We start from the raw sequence: 15,806 nt of genomic DNA on the forward strand, positions 1-15,806 counted from the left end.
TTCATTCCAAGAACTGAAGAAGGAGTTCAGGCCCAGGGTACTGGATGTTTCCTTTCTCCTTCATACACGAGCACAGGTTAGAAGCACCCCATCCCCAAACCAGTCCACACACACAGCCCTGTCTATACTTCCTTGCCCGCATACCTCTCTTCCATTAGGTCCACTTGGGGAAGCTATGGAATGGAGTTTAAGAGTGATAATGTAGGAAAGCATATTGAGAAGAGGCTAGACATTACTAGAAATCAGTTGACTGTTCTAAAAACTTGTTTTGAAAATTCTACCATTAAAACTGTTTATCCTGATGTGACCATGGGCTAGAACTTAAATTTATTATTAAATTATTAATTATCTTAAGTGTAATAATGCTGCTTTGATTATGAAAGAAAATGTCTTTATTTTTAGGAGGGGTATGCAACTTACTTCAAAAGATTCAGCTAAAAATATATATAGAAAAAGGAAATATATTTATAAAATGTATAAAATTATAAAATTATTAGTGTGTAATTACTATTACATAAAATTATTTATATCATACACCTATACACATATGTAAACATACATATATTCATACAGAAGGGAAATATGGCAAAATGTTAGCAACATTTTAATCTAGATGAGAACTCTTTATGCTACTTTTTCTTTCAACTTTTCTATGTTTCAAAATGTTCATAATTAAATAGGTGGGACAAAAAAAAATTCAAAAAGGTTATTGCAAAGCAGTTTAAAAACAACTTAGAAGGACCACAATAAAAGATTAACAAAAACAAACATGAAGCTAGGTGGATCCAATTCTCACAAAAGCAAATATTTCTTCATCTTTCAGGATAACTTACAGATCTGTGAGCTCTCGGGGCGGGGGCGGGGGCGGGGGGGTAGGGGGGTGGGAATGCTCTAAAGTCCTTCTTCTCTCCCATCCACATTTTATTTGTCTTCATTCTAACAAACTGGGATCTGAGCGACTAGATGGGCTTTTCTCTTCTGTAGTTTGAATATGTAATAAAAAATAAATCCAGGGGCGCCTGGGTGGCTCAGTCGGTTAAGCGTCCGACTTCAGCTCAGGTTCACGATCTCACGGTCCGTGAGTTCGAGCCCTGCGTCGGGCTCTGGGCTGATGGCTCAGAGCCTGGAGCCTGCTTCCGATTCTGTGTCTCCCTCTCTCTCTCTGCCCCTGCCCCGTTCATGCTCTGTCTCTCTCTGTCTCAAAAATAAAATAAACGTTAAGAAAGGTTTTAAAATCAATCAATCAATCAATCAATCAATCCAGTGGCGTCTGCGTGGCTCAGTCGGTTAAGCGTCTGACTTCAGCTCAGATCATGATCTCACAGTTTGTGAGTTCGAGCCCTGCGTCGGGCTCTATGCTGACAGCCCAGAGCCTGGACCCTGCTTCGGATTCTTTGTCTCCCTCTCTCTCTCTCTCTCTGCCTCTGCCCCACTTGCTCTCTCTCCCTCTCTCTCTCAAAAATAAATAAACATTAAAACAAATCAGTCAATCAATCAATCAATCTGGAAGCACCTGGATGGCTCAGTGGGTTAAAGCATCTGGCTCTTGATTTTGGCTTAGGTCATGATCTCACGGTTTGTGAGATTGAGCCCCGGTGAGTGCAGAGCCTGCTTGGAATTCTCTCTCTCCCTCATTCTCTGCCCCTCCCCGCCAAATAAATAAATAAACATTTAAAAATAAATAAATAAATCTCATCATTACCCTGAGTCTTCACAGAGGTCAAGAACTCTGGGGACAGGCACCCCAGCATTTCCAAGGGCTTTCATTATCCTGCCAGAATAAAGAAAAATGAATGAAAATGCTGGCTGAATTGATGAGATTTTCTTGAAATTATTTTTCTGAATTAAAATTAGTGTACACAGGAATTAAAACAAAATTCTAAAAAATATCCAATTGACCCCGAAGTATGCAAGAAGAACAAACAACAGATGGAACAAACAAAAACCAAATAGCAAAATTATGGACTTAAGTCAAATATATCAATAGTTACATTATATTGATTAGACTAAACATTTCAGTTGAGACAGAGATTGTTTTATTGCACAGAAAAGCAAGACCTAGCTACATGCTGTCTACAGGAGACATTCTTTATATATAAAAACATAGGGAAAGGAGCACCTGGGTGGCCCAGTCGGTTAGGCAGCCAACTTCAGCTCAGGTCATGATCTCATGGTCTGTGAGTTTGAGCCCTGCGTCGGGCTCTGTGCTAACAGCTCAGAGCCTGGAGCCTACTTCTGATTCTGTGTCTCTCTGACCCTCCTCCACTCACATTCTCTCTCTCTTTGTCTCTCAAAAACGAATAAATGTTAAAAAAAATTTTTTTAAAGAAATAGCCACATTAATATCAGAGAAAGGACACTTTAAGACAAAGAGTACTACCAGAAGCAGAGGGACATTTCCAGATGATACAAGAATTAATCCATCAGGAAGATATTGCAATCATAAATGTGTACATGCCTCATAACAGGACTTCAAAATGAAAGAAAAACGATCAGAATTACAGAGAGAAACGGACAAATCCACAATCATAGTTGAGACTATAGTACCCCTTTATCAGTAACTGATGGAACTAGAACAAAAAGCAGTAAGACAAAGTTCCAAGTGATACTACCAACGACTTGACCTGATGGCCATTCCCCCAATACTCAACAAGGGCAGGATACACATTCTTTTTTTTTTTTTTTTTTTTAAATTTTTTTTTCAACGTTTATTTTATTTTTGGGACAGAGAGAGACAGAGCATGAACGGGGGAGGGGCAGAGAGAGAGGGAGACACAGAATCGGAAACAGGCTCCAGGCTCTGAGCCGTCAGCCCAGAGCCCGACGCGGGGCTCGAACTCACGGACCGCGAGATCGTGACCTGGCTGAAGTCGGACGCTTAACCGACTGCGCCACCCAGGCGCCCCCACATTCTTTTGAAGTACACACAGTACGTTCACCAAGATAAATCATATGCTGGTTCATACGATTAAGTAACGGAAATCTTAAACAGTATTTCTAAGATCTCAATGGTATTAAACTAAAAATCATTAATTTATGACATGTAGGAAAAGCTCAAATATTTGAGGGGTGCCTGGCCGGCTTGATCGGAAGATCATGCAGCTCTTGATCTCAGGGTTGTGAGTTTGAGCCCCATGTGAGGTGTAGATTACTTAAATAAATAAAACATTTTTTTAAAAAGCTCAAATATTTGCAAATTAAAGAACACACTTTCATATAAGCCATGGGTCAAACAAGATATTACGAGGGAAATTAGAAAATATTTTAAACTGTAATAAGAATAAAAAATACAACATGTCAAAATTTGTGAGATACAGAAGTGCTTAGAAAGTAACGTATAACTTTAAATACTTGTAAAAAGACTTTAAATCAGTTACACTATAAAGGAAAAAATAAGCCCAGAGTAAGTAGATGGAAAGGAATAAAGATAGAACAGAAATAAATGAGACAGAAAACAGAAAGATTTAATAAAGTGAAACACTCTTCTTTGAAAACAGTTGATAAATCCCTAAATAGACTAATGAGAGAAAGAACAAATTATCACTCAATATCATGAAAAAGAGGGAAAATCACTACATTAAAAGGATAATAAAAGAATATCATGAACAATAAATTTGATAGATTAGACAAATGGACAAATTCCTTGCAAATTATGACTTACCAAAACTAAAACAGGATGAAATAAGATATCTGAATAACCCAATATTTATAAATTGAATCCATAATCAAAAAACCTTTTCCTAAAAACTCCAGTCCCTGATGGGTTTACTGGTAAATTTTATGAATCACTTAAGGAAGAAATTTTTTCATGTTTTAAATAGAAAAATAATTACTCAGTCTTTTTTTTTCATTAAAAAAAATTTTTTTTAATGTTTATTTATTATTGAGAGACAGAGAGACACAGAGCGTGAGCAGGGGAGGGGTAGAGAGAGGGGGAGACATAGAATTTGAAGTAGGCTCCAGGCTCTGAGCTGTCAGCACAGAGCCTGATGCGGGGCTCGAACTCACAAACTGCGAGATCATGACCTGAGCCGAAGTCGGTCGCTCAACCAACTGAGCCACCCAGGCGCCCCAATAATTACTCAGTCTTATCACCAGTAACTGGCTCCTGCTTTTTGCCTGCCTGGTGTCCTTTCCTTGCTTCAAGTTCTGATAACATACCTGGGCTTTCCTTTAGGAAACAGCTCTCCCCCACGTCAGTCCACATGGTCTGGGTGGGACTGATGCAAACCCTGGTTCCAAGGATGGGCACAAGACCCAGGTTGGCCAATCTGAATACTGCATCCTCCTGACCCCAGACAACACATTGGGCCAATGAGTCAAATCTCAGGAGGTATGCTGGAACATTCACTGAGGTGACGGAGGAAAGAAGAGTGGAGAGATGAAGAGAGAGAGAAAATGAGTGAGTCCTGGTGACGTTATATGGGCCCTTAGATCTGGTTATGCCTGAAAGATTTAAATTGTGACGTCAATAAATTTTACTCCTCTTCCTTTTTTAAAAATGAAGACTTAAGTCAGTCTAGGTGGGTTTCTGTTGCTTACAGTTGAGGAACAGAAACATGCTAGTCCAACATGACCATGGTAAATAATGTTGTGCTCTTTTCTAATATTTTTGTTTCAGTGCACAAGTCTTTAAAAAAAAAAAAAAATAGGCGGTGCCTGGCTGGCTCAGCTGGTACAGTGTGTGACTCTTGATCTTGGGGTTGTGGGTTTGAGCCCCAGGTTGGGTGTAAAGATTACTTAAAAATAAAATCTTTAAAAAACAAAACAAAAAAACAGGATAGAACTATATGTGGTTTCTATCTGTTTTTATCACGTTAAAATTTTATCATGGCATTTTTGTGTCAGGCATATTATTGGCTACACTAATAGCACAATCATTAAAGCTGGGCTGTGAAATCCTACTGCCTCCCAGGTATGATGCCCACCTCCGTCACTCACAGCTAGTTGTGTGTCCCTGGAGATACCGCTTAACCTCTTTAATCCTTGCTTCTCTCACCTATAAAGTGGGGACCATAATAGTAACATATCATGAGTTGTTGTGAGAATGCTTTGGGTTAACAATACATCCAAAACATTTATTGCAGTGCCTGGCACATACTAAACGCTCAGTAAATGTCAGCTATTACTATTATTGTTGTTATGGCAACAAGTAGATAGACCAAGGTTTAATCATCTCCTGATTATTGTACCTTTTGGGTGTTTGCAATTTTTTATTAAAACAACATTGTGGTGACCATATTACTGCATAAAGCTGTTTTCCCTATTTAGAATTATTTTTTAAAGAGACATTCCTCTAACTGGAATTGTTAGATCTCAAAGTGTGACTACAATGAAGTTTTTAATAAATTGTATCATGCTGTTTTCCAAAATTCCCAAAGTTGTTCAGATGTACCTTTGGCATTTTAATGTTTATTTATTTTTGAGAGAAAGAGTGTGAGCAGGGGAGGGGCAGAGAAAGAAAGAGAGAGAGACACACACACACACACAGAATCTGAAGCAGGCTCCAGGCCCTGAGCTGTCAGCACAGAGCCCAACACAGGGCTTGAACTCACAAACTATGAGATCATGACCTGAGCCAAAGTCAGATGCTTAACTGACTAAGTCACCCAGGTGCCCCTACATTTAGCATTTTTTTTTTTAACATTTATTTATTTTTGAGACAGAGAGAGAGCATGAACGGGGGGAGGGTCAGAAAGAGAGGGAGACACAGAATCTGAAGCAGGCTCCACGCTCCGACCTGTCAGCACAGAGCCCGACGCGGGGCTCGAACTCATGAACCACAAGATCATGACCTGAGCCGAAGTGGGACACTTAACCAACTGAGCCACCCAGGCGCCCCCCCCCCCACATTTAGCATTTTATAAGCAGATACTATATTACATTTCATCTTCAAATGCCCATTTTATTCCTTTACTAAAATGGAAATTCTCTGCATTCCTGGATTTTTGGAATGTCACCATAGCCCTCCAGAACTCCTCAGTACCCCTGGGAATGGTCAGAGTTCACAAGCAGGATGCATGAGAATAGAGTGGGGGTTTCACACTTTTAGGGTTTCTTTCCTCTAAATACAAACCTGCTACTATGTGGGTACATATATAAATGTCCAGAAATAGCTACAGGTTTTCTCCTCTGGAGACCCCTAAAGCTTCATAATTCTCAGTCACCATTGCCTGCAATACTTGGAGAAGTCAGATTCTAGGAACTAAAAAGTCCAAAGAAGAAACAGTAAACAGTGAGAACAAGAAGGGACCAAGAGCCAAAGTCACATTTTCCTTACTACTCTGCAACATTCCTTCTACAGAACATAATGGGCTGGAAGGAAGAAGGAAGCAGAGGAAGAGAAAGGCTTCCAGGAAAGTAAGTCCCACTCTGGAGACCATCCAGAATTTTCATCTCAGTTTCAAAGAATTTGGAGCTAGGTTTTTTTTCAACCTGCTATGTTTAAATTTTCCTATTTTCAAAAGAAACTATGTTATTTGGGATGGGCTGTAATGCAACCCATTATTATTTTACATATTTTATTATGGAAAATTTCAGACATCTATGAGTAGAGATTCATAAAACAAACCCCCATGTAGCCAATTTCAACAACTACCAACTCAATGCCATGCTTGTTTTGGCCTCGGCCCCACTGATACACTGTTTATAAGACTAAAGGTCTTAGTCTTTAAGACTAAAAGGTGAGACTAATGAGTATTCCAATAATGCTTTTTCCACCAGAGGTTCCAAAAAGGTCTAGTTTCCTACAGGTTTAGGTACAGAAAAGAGAAAACAAACTTCTGAATAAAATTAGGTTACATGTTCTTATTTGAGATAATTTTGGAAATTCATACATGCATACATACATTAAATGTCTCAAGGCAGTCTGATGGAGAGCTGACTTGTCAGCTCAGGGCTGAGCTGCGGAGGATGGAGGGGAGCACACCCCAGCTCTGAGAAGTTACCTGAACTCCCTCTCCACTGCATGGGAGGATGGAAGGAGTGTCCCCGGGGGCTTCTTCCACAGAACCAGCTGGTGGTTAGCTAGCCTGATGTAGTAGGTTGGATTTGACTGCCCATGATCAAACTGAAGGAGTTCCAACGGGCCTGCAAGTTTGAAAACAAAGATAACGACAGTAGTTTGGAAGGATAGAGCTGGGCACTCCTGCTCTCTAACAAGTACCGCATTTGGGATGCAGGACATTCTGATTAGGGATGCACCTCCGACTTGGGCACCAGAAGTGATGAAGCCCCAGGCCTACTGTGCCAGCCCAGGTCCACTACAGTGTGGCAAAGGCCACTCCATTTACACCACAATCATCTTCACTTTGTGCAGGTGTCCAGTTTTGTCCCTCTTGCCAACTCCCGCTCCACGAAGAAAAGCTTTTCAGTTCTGTTTATCAACCACAAGCACGGTCATGGCAACCCACCATGCTAAAATGGAATGCTTTAAGCCTGAGGATGAAAAGCGCCCTTGTGCATCCCTCAGTCCACACTCGGCCAAACCACGCCTGAGACTGGCGTGACGGCTGGGAGGAGCTTCCGCGGAGGCCTGTAGCTTGAGCTGAAGTGCTTCCCTGAGATGCTCTCTCCCACCCCAAGGGGCTCAAATCCGTGGCTCCCGCTCAGGAACATCCTAATTAACCTTCAGCTTCATAACAAGACTGAACTCTGGACACAGATTCGTTTCACATGGTCAGAAGAGCAAGAAACTGGCATTTGCCTGAGTTAGCTGGAGCTGGCCTGCTCAGAAGGGGCCCCTCAGCTTTGCAGAGGCCCTAAGAACAATCCAATCTCTGGAAAACATAAGTGGAGCTCCACGCAAAAAGTCTTCAGGGATTAAATGGGTGAGGCAAAACCTTATCACCAGGTGGAAATGTCTTCCAAGGCCCCCGAGGCACCTATTTTTCTGAGAGAGGAATATGAAGAATCAAAGAGGGGCCTTTGAAGAGATGGAGACAACTTGTCACACTGTAAATTTATGCAGCTTCTTAAGTCACCTCCACAAAACAGGCTGTCATCTCAAAACATTTAGACACACTCAAACACCCCCGGGCACGTACACAGTCTCCAGATCCCAGGCGATCCCTGCCACACCACGCTCTCGGGTGGAAGAGAGGGTGAGTGTACTTTTGGGGTTCATGCTCTTCCCCAAGCAAAACTGAAAGCTGCACTCAGATCCACTGAGCTCCATGGCTGTTTTCCTCACCACACAGCCTCTGTCTCCAGCATATTCCACTAGGGTTTGAAAGTGAGAACCAGACTGAAGGCCTAGCCTTGAAAGAGTTGGCAAAAAGCAGAAATTTAAATACCTGTGCTTTGGGTCCCCAGTAAGTCTTTGAGGTACTTCTCCAAGGAACCTCGTGGAATGTCCATTGTCTTTCTCATGGGGCAAGTGTTTGGAACAACCATTCTCAACGTAAAACCCAAACGGGTTTCTAATTCCTTTACTGCAGTTTCTGGGTCATCAACCTGGTTTCAAAGAGAAGACTGAACATGTACCACCAGTCAACCCTGACCTGGCCTCCTGTCTGTTCTCTAAAAGGGCAGTTTTTTAGAGGAAAATATCCAAGAAGTCACGTTTCTGAGCAAGGACTTTGGAGGCCAAGATATTCAGCTAATGAGGAAGCTGTATAAAGACTTTGCTCTTCCCATTTAATTCTTAACCACACTAAACTTTCTTATTGGCTGGGAAGAGTGCCAGTTAAGAGTCCACGAGCTCCTTCATGCCAGGAGGGCATGACACTGTGCTGCAGCATCAACCCTGTCCCTATAGCCCATCAGCTTCATAATGGAAACCCAAACACAGGAAGCTGGACAGAGACGTCCTCTCAGGTGGCTTCTTGTGCTTCATAGCCATGACCTGGGCGGTCCGTGTGGCTGGTAGCTGCCGGCTCCCTACCCAGAACGGTGTCACAGGGACAGCCTAGCTGCCATCCCAAATGTCTTAAGCCTGCCATTCACCTCCTCGCATAATTCTTTTCTCAAACTGCCTTCTTAGTGTTTGTCTTACTTCCTTTCAAAAATAGAGTGGCTTGTCATGTAAATATCCTAAAATTAATAAAAAAGAAGACCATAGCAACATGGGGGAAAACCACTAAACACAACTATGATTGTTAACAGGACAAGCTTTGGGGCGCCTGGGTGGCGCAGTCGGTTAAGCGTCCGACTTCAGCCAGGTCACGATCTCGCGGTCCGTGAGTTCGAGCCCCGCGTCGGGCTCTGGGCTGATGATGGCCCAGAGCCTGGAGCCTGCTTCCGATTCTGTGTCTCCCTCTCTCTTTGCCCCTCCCCCGTTCATGCTCTGTCTCTCTCTGTCCCAAAAATAAATAAACGTTGAAAAAAAAAAAATTTAACAGGACAAGCTTAGAAATGCTTATGCTAGTGCCTAGAGCACAGCAGGGGTTCAAAAAATAGTGATCATTACCTTTATGGTGTGAATGCCAAAGCTGGCAGCCGCTTTTAGATTCGGTCCAAGATCATCAAGAAAGATGGACTCAGAAGGCGGCAGGCCAAGCCGCTCCAAGCACAGCTTGTATATCCTGGGGTCTGGCTTACAGACACCTTCTAGGCAGGACTCCACGACCTGAGTGAGGGACGGGGATGAGAGATGAGTGTCCCTAAAAGGTGGTGCTCCCACATGCATACTGGCATATTTTTAAAAAGAATAATAGGAAGACCGTTGAGATTTGTTACAATAAGTAACTTCAGAGTGTTATGATATAAAATGATGTTGCTTTTTAAAGTTGGAGATATGGTAATACTGGGTTACTAGCTGGGGGTAAGCTCAGAAAACCAAAGTTCTGGTTCAGAAACAGCGACCTTGCACACACAGCGAAGCCACAATGGGCCTCAGTGTCATCATCGGCAAAGTGGGGATGCTAATAGCTATCTTACCTATCTTAGCGGTTGTTGAGAACATTAAATGAAAGTTGAGTGGTTCCAAAATGATGTTAGCATTTTGCTAATGTTAAATATTGTGGCTACACAGAAGAGCTGTAGATTTCTACTTCGCCATTTTTTCAGAAAGAAGGGAGGGGCACCTGGGTGGCTCAGTCAGTTGAGTGCCCGACTTCGGCTCAAGTCATGATCTCATGGTTGGTTCGTGGGTTTGAGCCCCACATCGGGCTCTCTGCTGTCGGTGCAGATCCTACTTTGGATCCTCTGTCTCCCTCTGTGCCCATCCCCAGCTCGTGCTCTCTCTCTCCCTCTCTCAAAAATAAACATTAAAAAAAAAATTTTTTTTAAAAAAGAAGGCGGCACTGTTTACTAACTACAAAAGGCACATGACCTTAATGTCTGTACTTCAGAAATTGAAAAGCAAAACAGCCATCCTCAACTTATATAAATCCCATGGGAGAACAGACCCCAAAGAGACTGTTCATGGCAAAGTACTGTTCCTTTCACGCAAAGAGCTTCTTGTGTCCTGACAACCTCACTTCCACTGTGTATCTGGTCTGGAAATGCAGTGGGGGGCGGAGGGTGGGGGGTGGGTATGCTTCAGAGGGTCCAGATGAAACCCTGCAAAACCGGACCCAGTGCCAGGCAACCTCTGATCCATCAACCTGCAGGTCCTCTTACACTGTCCCCAGGGCTTAATCTCCTATAAAGTGGGCCTAAAACAGCCACAGAAGCTTATAACTGACACCCTCTGGTCTGCCCTGAGAATAGAACTCAATCCATGCTCACTCCAGGAAGGACTCAGGCTCTCCAAAACCAAGGACAAACCCCTCCCTCTACTCTACATTTGCATTATTCAGGGTTGGGTGAGAAATGCCCTTTCAGGAAAATAAATATCCTAAATAAATTGGACCACTCTATTTAATCTTCCCTGTCTCTTAAGGAGCCGAATGAACTAAAAAAGACAAGCTCCGTGTAAAGAAAACATCAGTAGTGGGTACCAGAGAAGCTGGGTGTTTCAGACACACACCAGTGTCCACGCTGCGGGAGAACAACACAGCTGTGCTGGCTGAGACAGACAGAGGGGGTGGTGAGCCCAGTGAGCCAAGTTCTCACAAGCAGGCATCTCTCCTGAGGGACTATGTTGAGGGTCACTGTATTGGGGAAGTGAAAAAATTCTCCAGATTTAAGTTTGATAAGATCCCTGGCCTTCTCTTTCTGTTCTATTTTGCAAGTTGAAAAAGTCCTGGAGATGTAGTTCTTAACAATGTGAATATACTTAACGCTACTGAACTGAACACTTTAAACATGGTTATGATGGTAAATTTTATGTTATGTGGGTTTTTACAATAAAAAAATGTAAAAATATTTTTAATTGAAAAAAATTAGATGGAAAAACATTTTGAAGCCGAGACAGATTCCTATAATACTGGTTTAAGAGTTCAGCCTCTAATGTTGACAGAGATCACAGATTGCTTACACTATCTTTATTCTATCAAAACATCTATGTATGTGCGTGTGCGTGTGCTTTAGAGAACAAAAATCTAAACCCTTGCCCTTGATGAAATGTTTTTAAAACTCCAGGTCTTCTGCAGACCTAAAATACGAAAACCCATCAGAAAACTCCTGGAAAGCACATGCCAAAATGCCTGTGAAGTCTGAATAAACAAGTCCATTTTTTTTTTTTTTTTTTTGTAAAGAAACTCATAGGTCTTTTAAATTGTAGCTTCATTTGAAGGGCTGAACGTGAGCCTGGACAATTTAATTTGTCTAGATGAAGATATCATTCCTATAGCTGCACTGCACTCTGAAAATAACCAAAACGTACTGAATACTGACCATGTGCCAGGACCATGCAGAGAGCTTTGCATGCATAATTCTGTGGGATGCATGCAGCGACCCCACAACAAAGAAATTGCTATTCTCGAATTACAGAGGAAGAAACTGAGGTTCAAGGAGGCAAAGCCACCGCCCGTGATCACCTGGCTAGCAAGCTGCAGAGACGGGATTGAATCTGGCTGAAGTCCCGGAGCACTCGGAGGGGAGGGGGCTTGGAAGAGCGCTGTTTGTGTCCCACGGGGAAAACAACAATCAAAGCAGGTGGGGAGCTAGACAAGGTGTACAGAGGGGACAGGACTCTATCTCTGACAGGCTTTCTATAAGAAGGAAGGAAGACGTGGGAGGTGAAAACAGCACTAGGCTGAGAGGTTCATTTCCAACATTTGCCCTCTGAATTTCCACCTGTCAATTTTACTAGATTTTATGTTCTAAAATAGCACTATCCAATAGAACTTTTCAGAATGACGGAAACGCTGTATATGCTGTCCAGTATAGTAGCCGCTAGCCGCACGTGGTGAGTGAGCACCTGAAATGTAGCAGGTGCGTACTCTGCGGGGCAAGGATCGTGTCTGTCACATTTGCCACAGTATCCCTTCACGTGTAGTCAGTGGCCAGCGCGCAGTAACTGCTCAGTAAGAATCTACTTTCTAACTGAAGTTTAAGCAAGTCAGCTACGAATAATTCATATCTGTCCCAGGATGATAAGCTATTTCTCTCTTGGGGAAATGGGGAATCGTTTATAGGAGTAACCTACTGGCACAGAAGACCATCTTTCATTCAGTATGTTCTCAGGGCAGTTTGATGGTCTAGCACTGGGCTATCCAATATAGTAACCACCAGCCATATGTGATTATTTACATTTAAACTAATAAAAATGAAATAAAATTCAGTTGTTAGTGACACCAGCCACATTTCAAGGGCTTAATAGCCATATGTGACTAGAAACAACCATATTGGACATTTCCATTACTGCAGTAAGTTTTATTGGATAGCACTGGTCTCAGGATTAATGCCACAGAAATAAAGGGTAACATCACTGGTCTTTTTTTTTTTCTTTTTAAAAAATATTTACTTAAGTTATCTCTACACCCAATCTGGGACTCAAACTCACGATCCTGGGATCAAGAGTTGTACACTCTGCTGACTGAGCCACCTAGACACCCCAACATGGTTGGTCTTTGAAGAGATAAGGTCAAAGGTCCCTTTAGATGTGAGGGCTGACGGAAGTTTGTGAGTTATGTGACGAATAAGGTTCAAACCCAGAACATGAAAGAGTCTCTAAAGCTGAGGTTTCAACCAGTTATCAAAGACCATAAACACTGGACCTTGCTGAGAGCTCAGAGATGTTTTAGAAGTCCTCTTTTCATCCTGTTAGGTCTAAGTCTAATTTAGTCAAGTTAGACTGACTAAGGAAACCCATTCACTCAAGACCTGCTACGAGGCAGTGTTTAATGATGCATCCTAAAGCAAGGACAGAGACTCTGTTTCAATAGTTTTGGATTACTTCAAGCTTACCACATCAAACTGTTTCCGGTCCAGGGGCAAAAAGCTTTTCCCGTTGGGAAGATAAAAATTATCGCTCAAGACTGCAGTCCGAAGGCCTTTTGCCCGAATTTGAGTTATGGCCTCAGTCATCACTGGGAACTGCTTCACCACTTGCTCACTGGTCAGCAGGGAGAAAAAGGAGCCCACAGGTACGGAGGTCTTTGACTAAAAATGGGGGAGGGGAAAGGAGAGGCAGCAATAATTAAGAGTAGGAGGAACAGCTTATGACCAACAGAGAAAAACACGGCTTCCTGTCTTCCTACTGCTACCTTGTTTGATTTGCTACCTAAAGGAATTGTCCCTCAGCCCCGGTGCAGAACTTCACATACAAGGTTGTAAAAAGTAACTTCAGGTGACAGTGGTGAGGGAATGGAGCTATTTATATCAATAGTCCAGTTAAATGAATTCTTTATTTCAGTCATGGATTGGCAATTTTACTTATTTATTTTTAAATGTTTACGTATTTGTTTTTGAGAGAGAGAGAGAGAGAGGGCGCGTGCACAAGTGGGGTGGGGGTGGGGGGCAGAGAGAGACACACACACAGAATTTGAAGTAGGTTCCCAGGCTCTGAACTGTCAGCACAGAGACCAGTGTGGGGCTCAAACCCACAAACTGTGAGATCATAACCTGAGCTGAGATCCAGAGTTAAATGCTTAACTGACTGAGCCACCCAGGCACCCCATGGATTGGCAATTTTAAAGAGCATCAGAATATCCAAGGACAACTTAAGCTAAAAGTATATTAAGCAGGTATCATTTCATTCTTTTTTAAAAATTTATTTATTTTGAGACAGAGAACACACACACGCAGAGAGAGAATCCCAAGTAGGCTCTGCACTGTCAGCACAGAGCTCAATGCAGGGCTCGAACTCATGAACTGTGAGATCATGACCTGAGCTGAAACAGAGTGAAACACTTAACCGACTGAGCCACCCAGACGCCCCTACAATTTAATTCTTTTTTAATTTTTTTTTTTTCAACGTTTATTTATTTTTGGGACAGAGAGAGACAGAGCATGAACGGGGGAGGGGCAGAGAGAGAGGGAGACACAGAATCGGAAACAGGCTCCAGGCTCTGAGCCATCAGCCCAGAGCCCGACGCGGGGCTGGAACTCTCGGACCGCGAGATCGTGACCTGGCTGAAGTCGGACGCTTAACCGACTGCGCCACCCAGGCACCCCCCCTACAATTTAATTCTTAATGATCCAGAAGACATGTAATGATTTTGTATTGTGAACTTCAGCTTCTGACCCATTTTTCATTTTTAAATTCAATCTATGTGGGTTTTGGAAACTGTTACCATGTTTCAAACATTTGCAAAGGCAGGTCTGCTCTTTTATACAAACACACACATACACGCTACGGAACAACTTTCTCGAGATACAATTCACATACCACACAATTCACCCATAAACTGTACAATTCAAAATTTTTAATATATTCACAGTTGTGTAACCATCACCACAATCAATTTTAGAACATTTTCATCACCTTGAAAAGAAACTCCATATATATTGGCAGTCATGTTCCATTCTACCCCCCATTCCCAATACTCTCAGTCCTAGAAAATCACTACTCTAAGTTTCTATTTCTATTGATTTCCCTGTCCTAGACATTTCATATCAATGGAATCATACATTATGTGGTCTTTTTGACTGACTTCTTTCTTTCACTTAGCACAAAGTTTTATATACCTATTTGAAATTGTGGTAAAATATACGTAACATAGGGGCAGTTGGGTGACTCAGTCAATTAAGCATCCAACATTGGCTTAGGTCATGATCTCGGGGTGCAGGAGTTCAAACCCTGTGTCAGGCTGTGTGCTGACAGCTCAGAGCCTGGAGCCTGCTTTGGATTCTGTGTCTCCCTCTCTCTCTGCCCCTCCCCTGCTCATGCTCTGTCTCTCTCTCTCTCTCTCTCTCACAAACACAAAAAAATAATAAAATCTTTAAAAAAACATACATCTCGGGGCGCCTGGGTGGCGCAGTCGGTTAAGCGTCCGACTTCAGCCAGGTCACGATCTCGCGGTCCGTGAGTTCCAGCCCCGCGTCGGGCTCTGGGCTGATGGCTCAGAGCCTGGAGCCTGTTTCCGATTCTGTGTCTCCCTCTCTCTCTGCCCCTCCCCCGTTCATGCTCTGTCTCTCTCTGTCCCAAAAATAAAAATAAACGTTGAAAAAAAAAAATTTAAAAAAAAAACAAAAAAAAAACCATACATCACATACAATGTACTATTTCGACCACTTTAAGTGTGCAGTTGAGCGGCATTATGTACATTCATTTAAAGATTTTTTTTAATGTTTGTTTTTGAAAAAGAGACACAGAGCATGAGTGGGGGAGGCACATACTTTTAGATATATGTAGTTAAAGTTCAGTATCTGGAGATGGAAGAAATGCATTAAAAACTTAAAAATGGCGGGGCACCTGGGTGGCTCAGTCGGTTAAGCGTCCCAACTCAGGTCATGATCTCATGGCTTGTAAATTCAAGCTCCACATCGAGCTCTCTGCTGTCAGCACACAGCCTGCTTTGGATCCTCAGACCCCC

At 42.5% G+C, this 15,806-nt stretch overlaps 1 protein-coding gene across 1 annotated transcript in view; it reads right to left on the reverse strand.

Annotated features, from left to right (window-relative positions):
* Nucleotides 1–15,806, reverse strand: part of ACAD10 (acyl-CoA dehydrogenase family member 10) — a 44,456-nt gene that overhangs the window by 17,701 nt on the left and 10,949 nt on the right. The window contains exons 4-8 of the mRNA XM_030336623.2: nucleotides 13,237–13,431; nucleotides 9,410–9,568; nucleotides 8,295–8,454; nucleotides 6,948–7,089; nucleotides 1,703–1,771 (exon numbers count right to left, since the gene is read on the reverse strand). Coding sequence (XP_030192483.2) covers nucleotides 1,703–1,771; nucleotides 6,948–7,089; nucleotides 8,295–8,454; nucleotides 9,410–9,568; nucleotides 13,237–13,431 — 725 coding nt within the window. The remainder of the gene's footprint in view (nucleotides 1–1,702; nucleotides 1,772–6,947; nucleotides 7,090–8,294; nucleotides 8,455–9,409; nucleotides 9,569–13,236; nucleotides 13,432–15,806) is intronic.

This window comes from Lynx canadensis, chromosome D3 (genome assembly GCF_007474595.2).
Source record: "Lynx canadensis isolate LIC74 chromosome D3, mLynCan4.pri.v2, whole genome shotgun sequence".
NCBI classification, from domain to species: domain Eukaryota; kingdom Metazoa; phylum Chordata; class Mammalia; order Carnivora; family Felidae; genus Lynx; species Lynx canadensis.